Genomic DNA, 25146 nt, shown 5'->3' with positions numbered 1-25146 from the left:
CTGGATAAAACTACAGAAAAGTATCCAAGATATAATCAAGGCAAGCAGGACTGGGTTTTGTAGTGACATAAAGCAAACAAACATTTACAATAAAAGATGTCATCTGTTTACAATCTTACAGTGCATGCGTTGGAACGTTTCCCTTGCAAACAAACAGTACAACAGCACAGAAACAGTGTGGTGACATTTAAGGCTAACTTTGCAAATAAATAGTTAAACCTCGTATTACATTCTTTGCCTTTTCAAAGCACTAGCCAGAGAGATTGCTCCTTGATGTGTTCAAGTATTAGTTGTAGTCTACAGCAGCGGCAGGTCACTTTGAGGAGAAAAGTAGCTTCCTTCAAAGCTGATATAAACAGGTTGCTAAATATGGTCTGCAAATAAATGTATTTTTTAAAAAAGCATAAGCATTCTTGGTTTCAAATCACATTCATCCACTAGACCATATTAAAATTCAAATAAAGGAGATGAACATAAGAGTAAAGTGTTCTCCCACTTGCTCTTTACCACTTCCGAAGGCAGGAGGTAAGAGGAACATCTAACTCAATTCCTGAAGAATGTTTTAGCTGATCCTGGGAATTGTGCATTGTGGTTGCTTGCTTTACTTCATTAGCTGGCATAGCAGCATTTTAAAGCTTCCTTTTTTGGAAATAAGTTTCATTTATTGGAATGATTAGAAGTATTATTAACTCTTAGTTTCAGCTATTAAATGCTGCCAGAAGAATTATTTAAAATTGTATTATTTGAGGTGAATTCTCCAAAAGGAGAACAGTGAAGCAAGCCAATTTTTAGGATGAACCTTCCCTTGAAATGCAATTGTGCACTTTCTAAAAGTACAATTAAAAACACGTGTCAGAAGAGTATTGCATCCTTACAGCAAACTGGATACACCTGCAAATGAGCATAACTCCACTATCTCAAGTAAAACACAGCTCCCTTTCATCTACTTACTTACCTGTTGCAACGTGAATTGAATGATGAAGTAGACATGACCAGATTATTTTCTGCACCATATTGTCCCCACCTTACAACAGTGTATTTTGCTCAGCATCCATACTACACACAACCACGGACCCTCACTGCACCCAAGGACAGCAAATACAAACCACTTTGACCAAAGAAAATTCATTATATTCTGCAGTGCTGCTCTTGACCTCCTTCTATACAAGTGCCTAAACGTGCCAATGGACCTTCTTCATTCCCATCCTTCTGTAATTTAAAAGATATATGGGAAAAACCAAACCCAGTCAGTTGCCCAACTGTTTCTGCGCTCTCCCCAAACCATTCTTCAAACTCATCCTCCTTTAATCAAAGAGAACTTTGATAATGTGTAGAATGTTTTGTTGATAGCTAAGCTATGAGGAGTCTTGGAGCAATAAATACCTAATGACACCAGTACTAAGAAAAACCAGACCAACAAATATTAACCATTTGCTAAACAGCAGTATAATATAGATTCACATTTGTATGTGATAGCCAGCCCTTGCCCTCCTTTTAGCTGTCAGCCATGTTCAGCCACCCACCAGACCTGAAATAAATCATTCAAGGACAACGAGAAATTTTTACAATTTCAGAAAATTCTTCGTCCTTACATAGCTCCTGATTATATCCAACTGTTTTGACCTGAATACATCTATTCAAACCACTGAGAAAACATTATTTTCTCTGCGGATAAATAACCTATCTTCATTTTCCTTTTAAGACTCCACATAGAACGACTGAATGCACAAGACTGAAAGACACTCAGCCAAACTTCTACTTTAGACTTTTTTTCTTCCTGGAAAGATTTAAAAGGAAAAAAAAAAAAAAAGAAAAAAGGATAGTTGTGCAGAAATCAAATACCAACACCACTACAAAATTACAGAATTGTGGTTTTTTCCACTTATTTTAAAAAGTTGAGAGTGAAGGAGAACTGAAAGAAAATTGTTAACTTCTTAGAAAATGACCTGCAACTAAGGTCACTGTGTCTACATACATACTCTCCAAAAATCAAAACAGAACAGTGTATAAACTTCCATGTCAAACAGCTTTTTAATCCTTCATATCAGCTACCTGGAGATACAAATATTCTACTATTTTATTAGAGCTGAATTCAACCCACTTTATATGCCAAGATTGGTACCATGTGAGAAAGCAGCACAGAGTTTAATGTTTCACTTTGGCTGCCCCCTGCCCAGGTACTAAAATCAACCATCTTGTCCATCTGCCGCTTCAGTTCCACACTTCTAGTCTTGATGATGAGGTGGTTTTTGTAAGCAAGTCATGATTCAACCCAGAGATATGGGTTTTCAACCTGTTGTGTCAGGAAAAACAAGAACTCAGTACAACTCAAGTCACTTGAAATTTACTATCTTCCTCCTAATAAAGACTCATTTGATCACCTTTGCATTTGGAAAAAAAATACAGTAATGTTGTTTGACTCTGAAAAGTACTCAGGATGATGGGAAATCCGGGGGGGGGGTTTACCCTTCTGTCGAACACGGCTGACATTTCAAATTTTGCCATCTGTGTGAAGATCAGTAGCTGTGGAGGGAAACAAATCAAAGTAGCTCCTCCCATACGTTCCATCAGTAGGCAGAACTTAGCTGCTACAACGCAAAACACCTTCTTACTGGCAAGCTGGTCTAGACCTGCAGATCATTTGATATGGTGCAAGCATTAAGAAATTGAGGGGGCAAGAGAAAAATTTACATTAAGCCATTAGCTGTGCTGCACATGGAACAAATTGTTTTATTTTGTCTTTAGGTATGTTTTTAAATAAGGAAATGTGCATTTTTTTTTAAAATACTCTAAATTCCAGTGAATTTTAGACATACTGGATTTTCCCTGCAGAGGGGAGTGGCTAAACTATGAACTTGCTCAAAAAAGGCATTCAGCTGCATTTAAGCATAGTGTCTCTCTGAGAAATCCCTCCATAAAATGGATATTACATGCAAGTCATGAAAGAATTGTCTTCATGCACAATGTAAATGTCACAGATATGGGAGATAAACCTGAGCCTTCTAGCAAATGATCTTATTAAGGACTGGAGAAAGAAAAAAAAAGGTCCTCTAAAGGACTTGAGATTACAACATCAAGAATCCCCAGGAAGGGTGGCATCCAAAATAACAGCAATCAGGTGATTAAGAGTCCAATATTTGTTCAGTTGAAGGGAAGAAAGGCTGGAGGTTGAAAGGAAACTACAGTCATATGTGAACTGTTTTTTTTTTTTTTTTTAATCTATTAATAAAAGAATTGGAAAGAGTGAATTGCAAGCTTTTTCTACTACAGGAATATCCTTACTGCACTGAGCCAAGTGACACAGCTTACTTCCTAAAGTCTGCAGCAGCCATATTGAACTGCCTCATAATTGTCAGATGGGAGAAATCCATGTATGAAGGTAAATAATTTCTTCAGAATAAAAGAAAAAAATAATGAAAATATAATAAAAAAAATCCCACTTTTAACTCCTTCAGAATAAAAATCTTTTAGGAATTACTATGTACTTTTGTCAAAATACCTCTGGTTGGATATATCTTTTTTTAAAAAAGGAAGCAGCAGGGAATAGACATTACCCCTTAAGTTCTGGGATCACAGAAGTTCACAGCTCACCAATTACTTCTTTCTCCCTTCTGTATTTCCCATTATTCAAAAATATGACCAAAGGCAGAATACAAAAGAAAGGAGAATTACTTAACATGAAAATATTCTCTAAGATTTCATTTTCTCTGTTAGTGCTACATTTCAGGTAACATCTGTCTTCCAGCCAGTGTCTGTGTGGTTCTCAGAAACACGCTCACTTCTTCTCTGGTTCAAGGTTATCTTCCAAACCACAATATAAAGACTAAAATCAACAGAAACCCTTTTGTTTGTTTTGGGGGATGGATGACCTTTCTGAAGGCAGTTTTCTCCTCATCAAAGATTATGTGGAAACATTAAAGCCTCATGGGCTGGAAACAAATCTAAAGAAGTCTAACTCCCTACCAAGACAAAATTGCCTGATCCTCACAAAAGCATCTCTTGCAGAAAATTTCCCCACTTCACCAACACTGGTCATGGAAGATTAACTTACTTCATTATTCTCAAGAACCCTGATTTCCTTCTCCTCCCCCAAACTCAGATACAATGAAAAATTATAAATGGATACCAATGAAAAAGGTCAGTTTTAGTGTAAGAGCTATAAGCCTATACTGAAGAGCTCTTCCAAAGTGTGGGGGGGCAATGCTCACTGTCACAACACCTGCCTGTTCATGTTCAGTAGTGCAGCAAGCAAACCTTCCCATCTCACAGCAAGGAGGAAACAAGGACAAAAAAAGTAATAAGCTGACTAGTACTTTTCATTTCTCTGAAACTAATTTTAAGAACAGTAGCAACAAAAAAGGTACTTTTTATCTGAAGTTTAGAGCAACAGGGAAATAAAATCCAGAGGTTGAAGGCTTAACCATTTTGTATTTGGCAGAAACAGGTGTCATTGCAATCAGAATGATCAGGATTAACACAACAAAACCAAAAATCCCCACACACTTCCAAAGCCACATGTTACTTTGCTTTTAAAGTCATCTCAAGGGGAGACAAGGAAGGGGAAGTACCAGTAATATGAGAACAGTTGCTAAATCACTAACTAGTCCACTAGAGCAGGGTGAACTTGTTCCTAGCATCACTACTGAGTATATCTGTTAAGCCAAATACAGTAGTAGCAGATATGAATTTTTAATTCATTTTTCTGATTTGAACTGATGAAATGTTAAAATAATCCTTCATTTGACAGAAGCAATGCTGCTTACATGCACATGTACTGCTTTGTTCACCTCATAAAAATACAATCTGGAAGTAGTTCAGGTCTTTTTATTTTGTCAACTGCTATATTAGATGTAACATTCTGAAGGAATATTATATTAAAAAATAAATTTACATAACTGAAATGCAGCATTCTTAAAGTATTGTACTTTTCAAATTATAATTTTAGAAAAGACCTTCCTTGCAATGATGGCAAGATTTTTTCATGAAAAATCAGAGCATTAAGTATTTTTGAGATACAAAAATATTTCAAGGCAAGACTCTACAATGCAAGGAGTGGCCAACCATTTCTATATTATGTGCAAGCTTATTAATTGGTCTCAATTGCCTGTGTGCAAAATGACGAAAAACACTAGAGGAAATTCTAATTATACCAAAAATCTTTAAGAGCAGCCTTTCACAATTCTGGTTTTGTTTTAGTGAATTTAACATTTAAAATTTAGCATTTAAAGAACAGCTACAGGTATTCCTGACATTATCCTTAACAGAATTCCCTGAACCTAAACAAGCATAAATATACCAGGTTTACCCAAATACTTGGATATACAGTGGGGAAACCAAACAAAAAAAACCCCTAACTTCCAATCAAGCAATTCAGTGAGTCAGTGGAATTTGAACATCTAACCTGGTTAGATTTTATAAAACTAATAAATAATTTCAGTAATTATGGTGCAGTTACAAACTTTGAGTCTGTCTTCCTGCATCAAGAAATAACCAGCTGCTACTTGGAGAGAACCATACTCTTAGAATTTCTGTAACTTACAGGGAAGACTTAATTCTTACGTTCCCACCTGCTTCATCAGTGGTCAAAGTGAAAATTACTCTCTTACAAGAAAGCATTCACTATATAATATAGCTCAACCTTCTCTTCTGTCCTTAAGCTTGCTCCACTGTAATGTACTGTAAAACAAAGTGAAGATTATTTGCATCCATCATGTTAGGCTTTATGGTAGTACATAAACACACACAAATCTCCCAACTAAGAATACAAGTATTCTGTTTACTTACCATTGTCACCTACTCCATTTACATATTTTGGCCTCACATTTCATGTTTATCATACCATTCTCACACCTAGCTTTACGTCTATAAAACATTTTAACACACTCTGTAAACTTAATGCAAAAGTTCTAAGATTAGTTTGACAATTAATTAGCACAACGGATTCTTAATTAGGAGGCCTGTATATTGCTGTAATTGAAGTAGATGAGTTATACAGCAACATAAAATGCACCTAATTCACAGTGCTTTTTCTACCGTATGGTTTCTCTCTCAAGTCATCCCATTCTTTTTCATGACATTTAGATATGTTGGTACGTTTAATCTCATTTATTTCTACTTCTAGAAGACAATTGTTACATTAGTATGAAGAGTTTGGAGACAGAGAAAGCTACAATTTCAAAAATTTCTACAGCATTAAAATTGTTACTACTGAATGAGTTCATAGATTTCTTCATTCAGGTCCTTTTATTAAAGTAAAATGCACCAATATCTCCCCTGCTTTTCCCAAGCTGCAAGTGCGTAAGGTGAAGAATTTGCCCCCGAAACACCAGTGCTCACAGGAAACTGTCTCTGAGGTCATAAAAACGTATGTTTGTTTACTCATGTAGCAGCTTATGCCAGGTATCCATGTAACAGGTTCCCAAAATATCAAACTAGCTAAAAAATACTAGTTAACTAGAGAAAAATCAAATTCAGATCTGACTAAAAAAAAAGACAACTAAGTTGCATTAACCAAGTAATGACAAGTCTCAATTTGAGGCAGCGGTTCCCCATCTTTTGCTATTAAATTCCCAAATCCAGTTCACTGCGGGACTGCCATCTATCACCTTCTGGTCCACTTCTAGATTACTTCAGCATATTCATGGCAGATATTTTTTCTTGTATCTGTTTGCTTTCTATCCTGCTTCAGTCTGATGACCATTCCCTGTTTCCTATCTCACCAGAATACCATATGACACTTGCAGCACTGCAATCTACTGGTGGTTCCATGGGCCAGAAAACATTCTGACAGGCACAAAATGATGGTCTGGCAATACTTGTCTAAGTAACACCGTATATGAGTGCCTTAACAAAAGCTGTTGGATGAAGAATAGGAGGTAGCAGCCACTTAAGAAACTTCCTTTCATACTTCTATAACAAAACCTAAGTTGAATCCAGAGCTTAGGAGCCACTGAGCAGCTATTGTTGTTCTCTGCTCATTTTACCTCCATCTCATCCTATTTCCCTCCGATCTTCGGTTTGTCCACCTTAATTCCAGGGGATCCAGCCTTTGGGAATGAAAAACCATGAAAACTGCAGGAATTGTCATATTTACTGGAAGAACGTCTGCAGGGTCATACCACCGGCATTTAAAAAAGCCAGGTTAAGACAACCAACCTTCGTTCATCCCTTTCTGTATGAATGGTCTGTATGTCAAAATACCTGAAAACTGCACTGATACAGTAGAACTTACTTTAACTTGCATTACGAATAAACTGCACATGCTGTTTTACAGACAATATATATTTGTAAACTTGCTCATGCAAAATTAGTGTGCACAACAGGGGTATTTGTTTTCTAATCCCCACACCTTTAAAAATGACATTTATGCCTGCTTTTTTGAACTGTGCCCAAATCCTCTCTTTAATATAATAAATTTTACACAGAATTCATCTGCCAGCCAAACCAATTTATGAAGCGGAAACAAAAAAGAATAAAAAGTTATACAAAAACATGGTGCACCTGGATACTTAATTCCCACCTCCCCCCCTTTTTTGTTTACAAATAGAAAGATTGAATAAAAGAAAAAAAAAATCATGGTCACAAAATTTTGACATTTTAATCCTAAACATTACAGGGCAAATGGATGTTGGAACCTATTTCCATACACCATGTGTCAACTTTTTGATTCCCAAATGTGGCCAAATCCACTAAAACGAGAGTGGTTAACAAACTCTGGATTATGGAAATACATTTCTGGAATAAATGCTAGAAAAGCAACAATGGGAAAAGCCAACTGTCTCCATAAAGGTAAATAAAGTGGAACAATGTGTAGATTAGATACTTTTTCTGTTTCTTACTCATAACCTGTCAATTCAGTGCATCATATGGTTCAACATAATGGTCCCCATTTTGGACAAACATCTAAGTAGTGTCCATTGATTCCAAGTTAGTGGATGATGAATCTTTTTGGATACTTTCAAAGATGGCTGCCAGCTCAGGGTTAGAGCTTATCTGTGACTGAAATTCACTCATTAATGGACTCTTCTCTGCTTCTGGAATGGTTAGAAGCGCTGCTACTGCCCTCATAGCAGAACGTTTCAGTTCATCTTGCTTTTCAAACTCCTGTTTCACGGAGTTTGCCTTTACCTAGGAAAAAAATGAAAGTATGTTTGAAACTTCTGCTTAATCCTCCCTCTACACCCACCTTAAAAAAAAAAGTATCTTACAAAGACTTATTTCCTTCCATACTACCATTTTGCACAGCTTACAAAATGGCCCAAGCTCTTAACAAACCCCTGACCAACCAAACAAACAAAAAAAATCTCCAAACATCTACTTTTTAGCAGACTTTTAACCAGCAGTTTACAAATAAAACTTGAATACTGCCAGGAAAGCAGAAAAAGGTTGTAAGCTACCAAGTCAATTACCAATCAAAACAATTATAGCAGCCAACCTCTAACTGGTAAGGTCAGTAAATGACATTAAACTGCTACTATCACAGTACTCCCAGCTTCCAGAGAATAAAACTTCTTTAAAAAGTTGACCTCCATTAGAATAACTGCTTAAACTGCTATTGTAATTCTCAAAGATGTTTCAGTGATACAAACATTATCAATAAAAGCAGACAAATATCTTGATGTGAAATATAACAGACTACAGTAATGGAAAACCAAGGTAAATCAGGTATTAGATGACTGTAGAGCACACAGGTGGATCAATATGAGAGCAGGAATGAAAGGAGACTATGCCAAGACCCAAGAATCTTGTAATATAAGTGATGAAGGGGAAAAAAACCCACAACAAAAACCAACAAAAATAGGACTATTTTACACTGCCTCCATCCTTCATCACCCAAATGTTTGTCTGAAACAACATAAACATTACAAGTCAGAAAAACTCAGTATTCCAGTTCCACTATGAAGTGAGACAAGTTGCCCAAGTGACAGCTAAATTTTTAAGAAACAAAAGAAATGGCACCAAAGAATCAGAGGATTTTTAAAAAGAAGCTAACAAGTCTACCCCTCCATTTGTAATAAATGTAATACATGTATAAAGGCCCACATATTTATATTATTCTGTCTACTGCAGCTTATCAACTATAACTCAGGAAACGTTGCAGCAGTACAGAAGTATTCTTCATAGGCGAGTTCATTTATATTTCTACAAGACAACACAAAATAATTAACTCAACTAAGTTTAAGTTTAAATACCTTAGTTGTACACGTAGCACGCAAAGGTTCAACAAGCCTATCCAACCTCTGCAGCACTGCGCTTGGACAAAGGGTAGACAGTCTCACCAACATTAAAAAGGTTAGCATCTAGGTTGAGAAAGAAACAATTCAACAATTAGTTATGCTCAGCACACATATGGAGATGTATTTCCTACAATGCTGTGTAAGCTTTTTAACAGCAACACTTTAATGAAAATGGCAAATATACTGAAGTACTTAAGCATATGAAGCAATATTTTTACCATTTCAGTCTATTCACTATTTAAAATATTTTGATGAAGTCACTGCTTACACAGAGAAAAATGACAGCTAACCTTAATATCATAGTGATCCTTCAGGCCATCTTCAACATGGTTTAAGAATTCAAATATATCTAGTCTATCCAAACAGCTATCCAAAAGAGTATACATGCACTCAAAAGCTGCTTTCCTTATGTCCAACCCATCATCAACTGTATGCTTAAATGGTCCCATTTCCACCTGTCAGCAAATAAAGAACAAAGTTATGAAGAAATATATTTAGAAAAACAAAAAATCTACTTGCATATATTTAGCACTGTTTTCTTCGTCAACATACCTCTCTGATTAATTCCTTTCTGACTTTTGTTTCATTGTAAAGATGAGGAAGCACAGTATCTAAGAGGTCCCTTATTAATGATGGTTTATTGTGTGCAGCTGAGTTAAATGTCACTAGGGCTACTCTCCTGACATTGAGATCTGGGTCCTCCAACGTTTTCAGAAAATCACCTGCAATCATGTACAGAAATAAATCAACCTATGAGGATCTTTTTCATTTGCTACTTTAAAAATATCTTTGCTTAGTTTTAACCTTTCAAAAGGATGTATTTAGGGCAGGAGTTATTTTCATCTAACAGAGACAAATACCTGGTATTTTAGCATGATTACACAAATAAATCTATTAGTTATAATCATATGAAAACTATTAATTGATATATAGTATTTCATGTATAATGAAACAGAAGTAGAAAAACTGCCATCAAAAAAATGGCCATTTAATTATATTTCAACTTTTTTCTAAAGGTATAGCATGTAAATTAATAAAAATTATATTTAACCTTTCCTTTTCTCTATTAAAAGTCTCTTAGAATATGCATTAGAAAACGAATTTCAATTCTGCAGCTGAAGAATTAGAGAACACCTCTTAAGGAAACTATCAACATATTGATTTTTAATCCCTAAATTGGCCTATGCTGAGAATTCCTGAATTAGCACAAAATAAGCCTACTCAGTATACATTAACGTAGCAACACCTCTCTCATCCCACCCCACCCTTGTGCATTTTCAAATTTGAATTTCTATAGTTCTATAACACAGCCTTGTTAAAATAAATGCCTGCAGCAATATATCATATTTTTCCTCAAAGTTTGTGAAGTTTTACTAGCAACTTCCATGAGGAGTGAAATTTTTAAAAGGAGAAGAACAAGGTTTAAACATCAAAGTGACTTCTATACACACAAAAGAAACTGGTAACAAAACTAAAGGTGGCTGAGATTTTTTTAAATACTAGATGCCAATAGTTTTTTGACTGAATAATCAATAAATATTTCCAGAAACCAAAGGAGCAGGGCAGCTTCAGTGACAGGGACAGCAGGGGGAAAAACCCACAAGCATAATCAATTCTTAAATATATTATTTAAAAAAAAAAAATTAAGCTTAGTGACAAAAATAACACATAGGAACTGACTCCATTTCCCCATAAATAAAACCCTTGCTCTCCACAAAATTGTATGTTTTTAAAGATTAATCTTTTTCCCCCTCTTAGGTTTAGCAGTATACATAATTTTTTACAGATCTTTACACCTGTAATTAATCCACTATAAAACATTCACCATAGCATATTAAACAAATCCACAATACTTTGTCATACAAATGAGAAAAGATCAAAAGGCCACAGCACTGCAAAGCTCTATCATACTGATGTTACACTGAAAGCTCCGATTACCTTATTCCTGTAGAAATATACATGCTTCCAAATGCTTTCAGACCACAAGCATTATAGAATCCTAAGGACCTAAATTTACAATTCAACACCTGGTAATACTCAAAATTCACATGTGCATACATATTTTAAGTGACTGAATGTCAAATATTTCCAAGACTTCTGGGTAAAGACAATTCCTTACTATATCAAACTGGTATTAATTTGGCAAGAGCATAGGAAAGGAAATCAGCTTTTGGGTCCCACTTTCCTAAAAGCCCTAGATTTTCATACTGCCCATCACAGCTTCAATACATGTAATTTTAAATCATACAACTTTTACTGCTCAGAATTCAAACAAACTAGGATTAACAGAAATAACTGGCTATTATGGAAACATTTTATAACTGTTCCAACAGTTATCATTAGCAGCTAATTCTAGTATCTGTAAAATATTTTCTTCTGAAAACACAAAGAAGAAATTTTAAATGCAATTCTATTACCAGAAAACATAGAAGCTGTCAGTAAAAGTAAACAACTTACCTATGCAGTTCTTCAAGAGTGGGTCTATGGGTTGTGGATGATCAGAAATAGTGAACTTAACAGCAGTAACCACTGAACTTCGAGCATATGAGGACCCTAATATGAAACAAAAGTGGAACTATGTAGCATTAAAACAACACAACTACAGAATCTAAATCATACTCAGTGTCATTCTTTTTAAACTTCTAATACTCTTAAGAACACTAAACAAGAAATGTTATTTATTACTAGCAATGCAATATGTAACTCTTAAGTAATTCTAGGGAGAAAACATTTTAAATGGGGAAAAATATTATAAAATTTGTAATAAGCATTTAATCTTATCTGCTACAGAAAATTCAAGTAATAAGCCTATAAGAACAGGTTTTTTTTATGATCACACATAGGCCTACAAATAACTCTCCTCTTTAAAGCAGAAGCACATGAAGAAAACATGTGAATACAGTTCATAATATGAAACTGATCCATGAATTATGCATAATGATCCTTCCTAATCCTTAAAAATTTCAGAATTCTTATCTGAAAATTAAGAATATTGTAATTTACATCAGAAGGTCAACACGTTGCAATTGGTTTGTCAACTTGTCCCTTTGTCATCCATGCTCCTTCCCCTTTAAGTTTATAGCTCTTTGTTAAACATCACAACATTAATTGAAATATCACAGTCTGAAAGCAGAACATAAAAGTAATTTGTGTTATGTATGACTAACAACTTCTAGTAAAAATGGAACTATCTAAGCTTCGGGGGGGGGGGGGGGGGGGGGGGGGGACGACTTCCAAGAATATCACAAAATTTAAGCAAATAATTTGCTAAACTAGATCAATCTATTAATAGATAGCATAAGGCCATTTGCTACAATACGTACATGAGTTACTACTACTCACCTGATGCCAAGTATCCCTTGAGTCGTGGAAGCAGAGTCTCTGGGTCTATTAACGTAAGCTTGCCCAAGCATTCAGCAACAACGTTCCTTGTACCCTCTTCTGCACACTCGCAGTGTTTCAGGAGTAAGGCCCAGATGTTCTCAACATATGGTTTGAGACCAATCACTGATGCAGAGCTAATTATTTCTTTCAAGGAATGAAGAAGAAGGTATTGCCTCTTAGGTTGACTGGTTATTTCTTGTAAGACAAATGGCAGATACTCAGGAAGATTGCCAACACTAATACTGCCTAATGCGTAAGATGCCGCTGATTTGACTTCCTCACTAGGAGAAGAGAATGCTTCTAATATTACAGATTTCAGCTCAATTTGTCCACTTAAGTCAATGTGATGCCCAACTTCCCCAAGAGAAAGCAAAGCCAAAAGCCGGATGGAATCTGTGGACCTTGAGTTCTTGACATCTTGAATGAACTGACCTACAACAGCCGGTCCTTCCTTAGGGCAGGCTCGAGTAAGGGCAGCAACACATTTGGCAATGGAATAGTAAGACTGCTTGTGAGTAAGTGCTGTGCTCTGCGAGTAGACTGGACCCGTTAACATGCGCAGTAAATCCATATAGCCTAAGTTATTTGTACCAGTCACTACCAAAGCTTGGAAAAATTCTAGCATGGCACTAAGTGCTCCACCCTGAAGCAGAGGTGATCTCACCAGCCCAATAAGTTCATTGAGAATGGACCCACTAATCTTTGACAGGGAGGAAGGATATACTTTAGCCAGTGTTGTCAGAAAACTGATGGCCATCTGTGATACATGCATATCACTTTCACTAATCAGAGGTGGAAGCTCATCCAGGACAGCATCAATCATGGCAGCTGTCAAGCTGTCACTATAATTCTTAATTAAAATATCTAGAGCAGAAAGAGTGCCCAGTTTCAAAGCTCGCTGGTTCTTTCTCAAAAAAGAAGCAAGAATAGGAACTCCTTCCCCAAGGATTGGTCTCAAATCTATCTTCAGAGGAGAACCAGCAATCAATGTCATGGCCTTCACTGTAGTTAACCGAGTGATCTCATTCTTCAGTCTCTCTAGGAAGATCTGAAGTGTACTAGGCAGGTCTGTGCCTAGGCTGTCACCAAGGCTACAAATGATTTGACCCATGCAAGATATTGCCCTTTCTTTCACCTCCTGATCAATGTCAGCAGCCTTTAATCTCTTGATTGTACAAGTAAACAAATCTTTGATGTAAGGAGTAGCATCAAAGGAAGAAGGCTGGTCTAAAGGACGAATGACCTTCACAAGTTGTTGGGTAACCAAAAGCGCCTCTGATGTTATCTTGTAAAATGGATCTCCAACACAAGCTACAACTGGAGGTACCAATGCTTGAACATGAGGATGAAAGACTTGGGGAGAATGATTGCAGAGGATCACATACAAACAGGACAAAGCATCTATCTTCAGATTAGAAGAACTTGATTTGTCATTCAGTGAAAAAATTATTCCTGGAAGAAAAAAGAAAAATTTATTTTTAGGTTAGTTATTTATATTCTGTTAGAACACCTCAAAATTTCTCAACTCAGGCAGGTATACTGAATTTATGTTTTCCTGCTCCCAGCCTTTCTTGAATGCTTCCAAGCCCCTTTCACCATTTTATTCAATCAATTAGTTTTCAAGCTTCCTCTACACAGAGGACATGGGCCATTTGATGGTTTGTGATGTATTTTCTTAATTATAAAGGGATTCTGAACCTTTAACTTTTCCAAACTTACTTTTCCTTGTTACTTCAAAATTCAACACTTTAGTCCCAAAAGCTAAAATATGGACAATATTTCACTCTGTTGAGATGAGAAATAAGGCAGTTTGATCTTGCAATTAAGAAGCAAATGAACTCTTTTATATAGAAGAAAAAAAAATCTCAATCTTTGAGCCAACCCTTGTTTTCAAGATTAATGCAAATACATCACTAAAATATTTATATGGATCCACACAGTAGCTGATAATTTTACCAATTCCTTTAAATAGAAGCAACACTTCAAAGCTTTTGCAAAAAGCACAGTCACGATTGTAAGACTTCAAAATTTCACATCCAATTTACTAATAGATCTTTAAATTAATAATGTTTCTCATACCTGGTACAAGTACAGGAACATGTTGTGTTAGAGCTCCAGGTAATACATTTACTAGCTCAGTCAGCATGTTAAAGCAACACTGACGAGTCTTCACACTTTTCTCCTTCATCTGTTTGTGCAAGGCTTTAACTATGTTGGGGACCTGTAATCATCACACATCTGTTAGTTAATTCAATAGCTGACATTTCTTTCATCTTTGATCACTGGGGGGATATAAAAAAAAAAAGTTGTGCATCCTACCCCTCTGACTTCTCTACACAACAGAGAAGTTATATAAACACTGGGAAATGAAGATTCAAAACAATTGCTATCCCCCAAAAACCAGTAGTTTAACTTTAAAAGGTGAGCTGAAACAAAGCAAAACTAGATTTGCATTAATAAAACTGTAGAGAGCAACAATTGAGAAGTCACCCAAATAATTCACTTAGAAAAAGTTTTTCAGCACTATCCTTCTTATTCTGCAAATAAAATATGTTGTAGCAAATCAAGTTTTATCTTGATCACTAGAGCTGACATCTGCATTACGGAATGCACAAAATAGTTATTTTGCTTTGGTAATTTGGCTAAACTACATAGGACATTCAACTTTTAGAGGTGATGGTAAACAAATCAGATAAGCACATTTGTATGAGTTGGTAATTTCAGTTTCCAAGACTGCTGTTCTTTTCTTTGCCAGTTTACCTGGCTTGCTCTCTATGTTAGTACTACAGTAATAAACTGTAATCTGTGTATGAAGAAAGTATGATATGGCACACTTCAAGAACTATCCTTATGAACAGGGCACAACTTCAGTGAGTCTTCTCAAAGGTAACAAAAATCTTGACAAATAACCTGACTCTGAAGCATTGTCAAAGGTGTCTCTCCTTGTTCCATTGCATCAGGATCACAAAGCCAACTTTGCACAGGTCGAGTTTGTTTTAAAAGAGAAAGATATGCATGAAAAACATCTGCTTTAACGTTCTCTTCACGTTCTTTGAATCTGGCTATTAAAGCAGGAGATACAGTTTTGTAGAATTCTGGAAGCATTTCATGTCGTGTGCTAACCACCGCGTCCAGACATTTAGCAGCTGCGCGCCTCACTTTCCAGCTCATGTCATCATCATCACTATATTCATCATCGCTCCCTTGAAAAAATAAATTATGCATATGTTCAAGTCTAGACAATCAAAGCATCAAGTTTTATTTTAAACAATTAACAAGAATACACTTGGGTTCTTTGCATAAGGCATACCAAAGAAATACATTCCAAAGCATGTTAAAAACCATACATAAAAAGCCTTCTGAACTGCCTAAATCGTAAAGCTAATTATTTTCTCTGATTATTTTTTTCACAATAGTCTTACACATGTATTAATCTAAACTCCAAACAGAACAAGGCGGTTCCCGTCATGCTTACAGCCTGACTACTGATTTAAAGCCTATTCCTCTCTATTCATGACATGAGCGACATTGCAACAACAATTACTAGCTGATCAAGATTCAACAAATTACTATTTGTTTCTTTCTAGGAGTAAATCAAACCATATTCTGCCCCCCCAAAATGACAAGAAAAAAATATGTAATAAGCAACACAAATTGACTTTTTAAGCACTAAAGCAACAACTATGCAGCTCATTCATTCTTACAGTAATGAGAATGTTATGCTCCGGGTTCAGATTACTTGTGTGCCCAAGTTTTCATAAAGCTTACATAAGGCAAGGTATTGCCACCATATTAACAATAAACACCTTATCTCTTTCAGTCTAAAACATTTTTTATCCTATGAGTATTTTGCAATTTTCAATCTATTCTACTTTTATACATTAGGTAACAAAATATTATAGTGGAAAGTAGCAAGAAGCCTTTCCCATGCAGAATATGTATATTCAATTAACCGATGTTCTTCTCACTTTAGTTATATTATCCTACACACGCTTCTGCCTTTTTTCCACTTTTCAAGTATTATTTTAAAATATTTGTCTTGTACTTTGTGTTCACCCTTGGAATCACTTATCTCCAGCAACAACATCCTATGCCTTTATTCCAAGAAATCAGTTCATAAGGTATGTTTAAAAACAGTACAAAAATTGAATACAGAAATATACAAGTTATTCAAATGCTGGTACTTGGTAGCAATACCACCCATATCAATTTTCTCAGATGAGCGCAGGTCCACAAGCTCTTCCTCTCCCCCAAACCAAAAAGAGAATGTACCTTGATCATCATCATCACCACCATCAGCATCCATAGCATTTTCATCTTCATCTTCATCATCATAATTGTAATTAGGATCATAGGTAAGATATTTAAGACAAATGTTTATAATAGTAGATACATGAGGATAAACTTCTTTAGGACATCTGCATAATACAAAAATATGATCAATGTCAAATTACTTTGAAGAATTAAAATATTTCTACAAGACTTTATGCCACATACTGTACTTTGGAGACATTAGCCAAACCAAGTATCATCAGTGCATCCATCTGAATTACAGAAATTCAGAAAGGAATGTCAGAAAGGGCAATGCTACTATGTGACTGGATCTTCTAGACTGGAAGGTTGCAGAGAACCAAGACATGCCTTTGGATATCAATTTTTTTGTCACCATTGGACAACAAGTATTACTAGAATACTTCCCCCCTCCTGTTTGTGTAAGTGGTAAGGGCACAGTAGAAAGTTTCTAAACTACAGACATAACGCAATGCTTAATAATTAAGTTACAAGATAGTTACAGGAACAGCTCCAGCTCAAAGCTTGCAAAAATATTTTGTCCCAAGGAGACTGCCTCTTGACACCTTACAACCAAATGGCTCACTATTAGATCTTAAGAAGGCCTGAAATAGGTACTCAAGAATAACTTACCTCCTAACAAAGGATTCAAAAGCTTGAATGCAATACTCTCGTAGTTCATCGTCATCTACATTACAAAACTTTACAACCAAAGGAATTATTTTCTCGAGATATTCACCTGGTAAGAGAAAAAAATTAGCAAAGTAATTACTCTCATCTGAAAACTTTTAAAGTTACAGGTAATTTATATATTTTACTTACCTATTCTATGACCTGCTTGCCTACTGATGGCAGCAATACACTGTATATAGGTCCTAGTTGTTGACATGGAATCATTTTTAGACAGCTCTGTCAACAGATGTTCAATGAGGTCAACAAAAACCATATTGCCACAACTCATAACCAGGTGACCAAGAGCAATGATGGTTCTTTTCCTCACAGCAAGTCTGGGGCTAGTCAGCTGGGGGAGCAGACAGGTCAGAATTGAAGGATGGAAGTTAACAAGCAGTCCTCCTTGCCTTAAAACAGACAAAACACAAACTCAAACCAATTGAATCTAGATAACTTTGTTCATATACTATACAACAATTCCTTTAAATATTACCAAAACATCAGAAAGATTCTAATTCTTTAAATGTAAGGTTTTGGAATGTCTAAAAAAAAGAAATCCATTTAAAATACATCCTCAAAGCAATAAACATTAAAATAAGCTTAAAACTACAGTTCTCAGAAGATTAAATAATAACCTATCTATCAATCAACTTATCTTCAGTACATTCACTTTTTTTCTACATGAAGTTTCACCTATACTTAATACCTTACCATAGTATTTCACATAAAGTAATTTAAATTTAACATTTGGAAAATTAAAGTTCAAGCTTTAAGGAGTATTTATCAGCATTCACCAGCATTTTGGAAGAGGGATGTTTACCTGCTCAGCATATCAGCCATGATATCCAGTGCCTCCAGTTGAACAGACACATCTTCCTGCTTGGCTATAGCACTAGTGAGACGCCCTGTGATCTTTTTACAAACATTAGCCGCTAACGCAGAACCTGAAAGCACAACAAAACCTCAGCATTTTCATAATTAAATAAAATACAGTTTTTAACACAAGAGATCATGTTTGTGACTACAGAAAGCAACCTGATCTCAACACAAAGAAGGTTTTCCAACCCAACGAAACAAGCTTGAACAGCCAGTTTGTTTGCTAATGTAAGGTATGCTCTACATTAGAGCTGAAAGACTATCTATGTAGAAAAATACCGAGGAGGCAGCCCTCTTAATTGTCCCATAAGGTATATACAACAGAAAGGACACTGCTTTTGGCAGGGCAAGCAATGGAAAGTGAAGGCCAAGACAAGACTAGAGCAATAAATGAAAAGACCATAGGTAAAAATAAAAAAATAAACTAAAAGGAAAGAGGAAGCACAGAAGTAGATAGGGCCACCTCTAAAGAACAGCTGTATAACAAAAAAAGCAAAATAACATGATTTTGCACAAGAAGCTACTTAAATAATATGTACCTGAAATACTGCTGAAACATTTGAGAAAGGGGGAAAAAAAATGTACACCCAAAGTATTTTAAAATTAAAGTAAAAATGCCTTTATCACAACTCCACAGTTCCCCCTTTCCCCAACTGTCTAACATTGTTCGGAGTAACTATGAGAAGAGAAGAAACTAATGTCATGGTAACGGCTACCCAATGGCTAGTGCTCATCTTCATTTGCATGACGTTTTTTTAATCACACTTTGGGAATTTCAATGTGAAATTAATACCATTCCAACCTATATTAAATCTGGTTTATATATATTTATGGTTTATTCTTAACTCTATGACTAAAACTAAACATAACAATTGGACAGTCAAATGCATTACCATAGAGGTTAAGAAAAAAGACAACAATCTATGTTGGAGTTGAGAGCAAGAAATAACACCTAGGTTCCTTTTGTATTAGGAATACTAATTATATTGAAAGATTATATTTTTGTTTGAGCTTTACCTCCACCCCAAAATCTCCTTTTGCTTTGTGTAGGCAAACAAAAAATAAAAGCTTAAACTGATTTATTTAAAATTAGTTATTTATTTAGAGTTTATGCATCTCACTACTACTTGACAAACGCAAGGCTTATATTTGGACTTTCAATAAAGGATGTTAAAGTCAGAGCTTTTTTTTTTTAAAGAAACCTCAGTCTCTAAAAACTGCATTTCCATAGCCTTTTTAATCACTTCTCTATTCTCATTCATATCTTACACTATGATATCTGCAAAGCATTTGAATAAAAAGTAATGCCATTAACTGATGAGCTGTTCATTATTACTATCTCTTTTGGAGGAAAGACTGCCTTCATTTAAAACTGCAGGTAAGTATTTCAGTAATTTAACAGGGGATTGTTAAAAACACAAGGTACTTCCCAAAACACTTACCAGAAACTGAGACAATAAATCGGATCATTAAAGAAAGTTATAATCAATTTTAAAGTATACTATCAATCAAAAAGCAAGATGAAATTAGCTATTACTACAGCCTAGAAATGTTCCACCAGGCAATTATTAAAATAGGAGCTTTTACACTCAATTTGTTATACTGAAGTTCATACACTCTAAGTTTGTTTTTCACATTAATGCAATTCCTTAGCAAAAAAAGTTTTCAAACTAGTAAAATCTGGAAATACAGTTAGAGAAGAAACTAAAATTTGTGCTGTACATTTTTCCTGACAGAAATTAGTTTCAATGTTAAATGAACTGAATCCTCTTCACTAAAGGACCCAGCTTTTGCATTCTTTTAATTAGTAATGAAACAATAAAACTAGATAGTCTTGAGTACAAAATGCCTTACCACTGGAAGCTGGGGGGAGTTCTCCAATCACAGTTTTAAGGCCAATGCTTGAAATGTCACGTAACTGTTCTTTATCTGAAAGCATGTTTGTACAGAGGGTATCTACGATGGTCTCCACTTGATACTCCTTCACTTTACTCACCAAAGGGCCAAGGCTGTACAAACAGAAGAAAAGTATTATATCTGCAACCTTAAATAAAACCCCTCATTTTATTTCAGTATTTTGCATTCAAGTCACAAAGTTAAGGTTGGTTTTGGTAGCAATATAAGGCAGAATTTTTAAATTTTAAACCTTTCAACTAGTTGGGTTGGTAACCCGTCTCCATAAATCTGGTTTAGTACATGTTTTTTATCTAGTGTTGGAAACGGGTTTTGCATGACTGGTCCGCTTCAGTCTCTAAACCGGAGTCGCTCTTACTTCTCACTAACGTCAAGATTTACAACAAAAGTTACCTAGACAGAGCCGTCAGTTTATGTGCTTGACCATTAGTGCCTGCTTAGTTCCCAGACAAGTAAGCAACCTTCTTAATTACTGCATCTTTATTCCACACAATGCTTGGGTTCCATCTGATACATACTTAGACTCATTCTATACCATAGAGTGCCTTTCTTAATAGAACGCAAACCGTAAAATAAAAAACAATGACATGGCATGCCCTCCTTCACACAGACTCCAAGCCCCACTGTACACACAGCACATCATAACGTTTCCTCTCTTTCCTCTGAATTGTGAGTTTTCAGTCATTCCAACTGCTCTGAAGATCATAACAATCTCGTATTCCTTTGTCAAATGCTCCCATGCGTCCAAAATACTAAAACCGCAGATGTCCTAGTAATGGCTAGTTCATTGCTAAGAAATATAGCATCTTCACCTTCTTCCTCACCTTATCACCAAATTTCAGCATCTCTCCATTGTTAATGTTCTGTTCCAAAAGGGCACTTATGCAAAAACAGAGCCTTACATTGCCTCTACTTCCTTCCATTCACCTGTGGAAAACCTCCATAAGAACTCCAAGAACTTACTCTTTCTCCTACTACCCCTCCCACTTCTCCAAACTTGCCTATCTAGTTTCTCCCTGTTTTTAAAACACCTGTCTTCAGACGAAGCACCTCAGGAATGGGAAATTAATTTTGAAAGACTTTAAATTACCAAATATTTTAAACTAATTCAACTCCCTCAAACATACTGCATTAACAACAAACACATCAAATTCTGAAAAAAAGCGTTACAAGTTGTGTTATAGGCATTCCCACTATGTTCTATCAAAAACCAGTACGGTTCAACTATGCATACAGTAACTACTCTGAAAGACATAGCTCCCTTGTTTTGTAAGCTTCTGTTCTCTGTATGTTGATCTTGCCAGCTATTCTCTCTTTAATTCTCTGTGGTGACATCCATATTACTATTCAATCAAGAAAGCATGCTTACTAGTAAGACATCAACACTAAGGGTGAGATGTGACATGAAACTAAAGTTCTACCAAGCTTGGGTTCTGCACTGACACCGACAGAAGTGAGGGCAGGAGGACAAGCTGCTGTGTGCAACAGTCACATAGGAGAAAAAGCAATGGCTTGAGGCCAGAATGGAGACGGCAGTAGTGAGGACCACCTACAGAAAACGTGGGAATTGTGAACTGGAAGCATAGCCCACCAGCAGAATTAGGAGAAACACAGATGCATCTCCAAAAAACTACTATTTATTTTCTCTTCCATCTGAGTCAAAGGGATAATGAATAACATTCTGACTTGGTCTTGTGCACAGACTGTCCCCTAGTTGTTTTGCAGCTGCTCCAGATGTCCCACCAAGGAAATCCTAAAGTCTGATTCTCAACAGCGCCTCAATGTTTCTCCTGCTATGAAACACACTTCAGGTTATACACCTCACCATCAAATTCAACTTCAGCCACAGCGAGAAATCACAGAAGATTTTCCAAGAGATTTTACACGTGTGTTCTCACTGTGAACTTTGATGAGCACTGAAGTGTGATGATTTTAAATGAGCCCTTTGTATCAAAACAACCTGGTTAAGATTTTGAGGAGTGGAAAGACATGCGCAAAGTTGTTATTTTTTAGGAAGCATTTTTCAAAAGCTTAAGTTTTGTCGCTCTTTTTGCTAAAGTCAGGGTCCAACTTGCAGTACAGAAGTCAACGCGAGCCCATGCAATGGTTCCATCAGATTTGTGCTGTGAGGACAGACAGCGTTGAAGTGGTTTCAAGTGCTGAGCTAAGAGGCCATGTCTGCTACTGCAACTGACAGAGCCGAGCATTACAGATCAGAAATCATCGATGTTTCTGTGGCTTAAAAGGGAGGGTCCAAATTTTGTATCTGCCCTTCAGCATTGTACACAATGTACACAATCTCTCTATAAATCAGAAGGATAAAACTGAAATATGTGGAAATCAATGTATGAAAAAATGCAGGAAAAGGAGCATCTTAAAGCCAATTACCAACTGATTATATTAGGACTACACTAGAATGTAATGCCTCCATATAAACTTCAGGTTTTTCCACACTGAACTTTAATACTGTACACACCTGCTTTTCAGTAAACTTGATTCTAGCAAAGCTAAATGAGACCAAAATGATGTCTCTAGGGTTGGTAAACACTGATTTTGGAGAGTTGAAGTCAAACTGAAACCCTAGAGGAAAAATGAACCAAACTAACTTGTTACCAAAACAAGACCAAGATCAAGAAAGAAAAGTTTAAATTTTCAAATATACGCCACTATTCACTGTATGTCAGACTTTTGAGACTGCAGTGATTTAGGACCACATGGTCACAACCTTACTAAAACATCAGAAATATGCAGAAGTTTTACAAGCAGATGATGAAATTATTTGTAAAACAGATTAACAGAATTAACAATAAAAAAAAAAAACCTTTCAACTGTAAGTATATGCCTAGTTTAACTCCTTGTTAAGTGCAAAGGAGTATGCTGTCCAAACATGGACTGTTTTCCATGCTTAGAGAAAAAACAGTAATATTTGAAAAGTTGCAATAAATTAATTTGGACTTGAATTTTCATTGATTAGAAAAAAATAGCAAATATCAAAATTTTGAAACAGTTCAGCCACAAGTTAGTTTGATATACAAGGGTAAATACTTCCCTCCCCTCCCCAAAACTAGCCTTTCAAAGCACTTTACAAAAACAAAACAAGCTCAAGACACAAGGAAAAAGGTGGAAAGAGAACTTCCAACTTCATACATTTGATTGTACAAAGTAATAATGGAGTTGCCAGATCATGGTACAGAGCTAAACCCTGATTAACAAATATCAGTATGCAGTTGTAGTAAAATTAATAAATTCAATACATCCTATTCTAACTGTACCAGATTACTGGAAAGAACCTATCTGGATTCCTTTCAGACTTTAGTGATTACAATGGGGGAAAAGATATTTTTGTTTTCTTTTGTAAGATTTTTTAAATTATTCTGAATTAAGAGCAAGTTTCACCTTAAAAAAGCACAGGCATTAAGTTGACTGCACAAAACTAGAGGGGGAGGGCAGAAATCATCTATAGGCAAGCAGAGATTCTGGCCACGCTAGCAAGATACTAAGCTCTCAATGAAGACTATTAATCTGAAAGTAGATAGTCCTAAATCCAAATTAAGTTATGCCACTCAGGCAAAAACTTACTTTACACTTAGTACTTTAATCATCTAATTCCCACAGTATTGTAATACGGAAACCCACAAGTGTTTTAAGACAGAAAAATCACTCTTGAGTCTTTACAGTCTACAGGAGAGTTCCTTTCTCCATTTATATGTATTGAGAGACAAGCACACAATGTACAAGATGACAAGCGAAACAGTTTTTCTTGTTTGACTGGAAATGGCTCTGGAGTTTAAGTCTAACTCTCCAGGAACACAGCTGGACGCTGGGTTCACTACTAGCTAATAAAACTGTCAGCCAGGCAGCTGCAAGGGAACACACAGGTCACAGATAACTACTCGGAAGAAAAGGCTTAAGGCTATGGCATTCAGCATAAAGGCACTGAAGTTAGTTTAGGAGCTCAGTACTACCTTTGCCACAAATGACAACAAGACATCCCCACATGTTTACTATCTTGCTGGTACAGCTGAGGGGGGAAAAAAAGACAACTTCCTACATTGCTTTAGCAGTGGAGATCTAAGGATGTGTAGCTTAATTCCAAAGTGCTGTTAACAAGGGAAATGTTACCTCGTATTAATTTTAGTTGTTGACCTATACATGCTTTGTACTATCTCACCATTTTTTTTTAATGTGACTTGGCACATTGGACCATATTGAATTAACTCCTCAATGTATAGTCAAACTTGACAATGAATTTGTTCATTTTGAACATGCCACTTTAGCAATTCCCACTTCTGGTCAGAGAAACTGTCCTTTCGAGTGTGCATGGGAGAACAAGAGGAACAGTCTGGTCAAGCATAATTTAGAAGCACCTACAGGGTAAACCAAATCCCCATGTTCCAAGTTCCTCTGAAACTCAGTCTTCTCTTCAGCCTCAGAGCACCAAGTTTTCCGTTCCTCCTGGTATAAAGGCTCCAAACACAGAGTTCCCCACACCTTTCACGCTTCCTGCCTTAGAAGTCTTCTCAGTCATTCCAAAGCCATCCCTCTCCACCATACAGCTCACACCACAGGACAACTGTAGACCCTCAAAAAACATTGTTCCACCTCACCTGGTCACCCATTTTCCCCACTCCTAAAAAAAAAACCAACCACCAAAACCAGTGTTCCAACACCTCAAACTAAACTGTTACGTGCAACTGTTGGAGGGAACTAGACCAGAGGACTAGGCTCAGATTCAGAAGACTGCAAGCCAGTAATTCCAGCTGGACTCAAAGGG

At 36.1% G+C, this 25146-nt stretch overlaps 2 protein-coding genes across 2 annotated transcripts in view; one reads left to right on the top strand and one right to left on the bottom strand.

The window, feature by feature from the left end:
• LLPH (LLP homolog, long-term synaptic facilitation factor) overlaps positions 1-25146 on the top strand; it is a 556390-nt gene that overhangs the window by 65296 nt on the left and 465948 nt on the right. The window lies entirely within an intron of this gene.
• Positions 7584-25146, bottom strand: part of CAND1 (cullin associated and neddylation dissociated 1) — a 29734-nt gene continuing 12171 nt past the window's right edge. The window contains exons 3-15 of the mRNA XM_049792211.1: positions 20313-20467; positions 18403-18526; positions 17733-17989; positions 17544-17649; positions 16893-17038; positions 15531-15823; positions 14700-14841; positions 12579-14072; positions 11694-11789; positions 9789-9958; positions 9527-9691; positions 9192-9299; positions 7584-8127 (exon numbers count right to left, since the gene is read on the bottom strand). Of these exons, the coding sequence (XP_049648168.1) occupies positions 7903-8127; positions 9192-9299; positions 9527-9691; positions 9789-9958; positions 11694-11789; positions 12579-14072; positions 14700-14841; positions 15531-15823; positions 16893-17038; positions 17544-17649; positions 17733-17989; positions 18403-18526; positions 20313-20467 (3481 nt within the window). The 3' untranslated portion in view covers positions 7584-7902. The remainder of the gene's footprint in view (positions 8128-9191; positions 9300-9526; positions 9692-9788; positions 9959-11693; positions 11790-12578; positions 14073-14699; positions 14842-15530; positions 15824-16892; positions 17039-17543; positions 17650-17732; positions 17990-18402; positions 18527-20312; positions 20468-25146) is intronic.

The sequence above is a fragment of the Accipiter gentilis genome, chromosome 34, assembly GCF_929443795.1.
Source record: "Accipiter gentilis chromosome 34, bAccGen1.1, whole genome shotgun sequence".
Lineage (NCBI taxonomy): Eukaryota > Metazoa > Chordata > Aves > Accipitriformes > Accipitridae > Astur > Astur gentilis.
The sequence above is the reverse complement of the archived record's forward strand: the minus strand, read 5'-3'. Positions and strand labels throughout refer to the sequence as shown.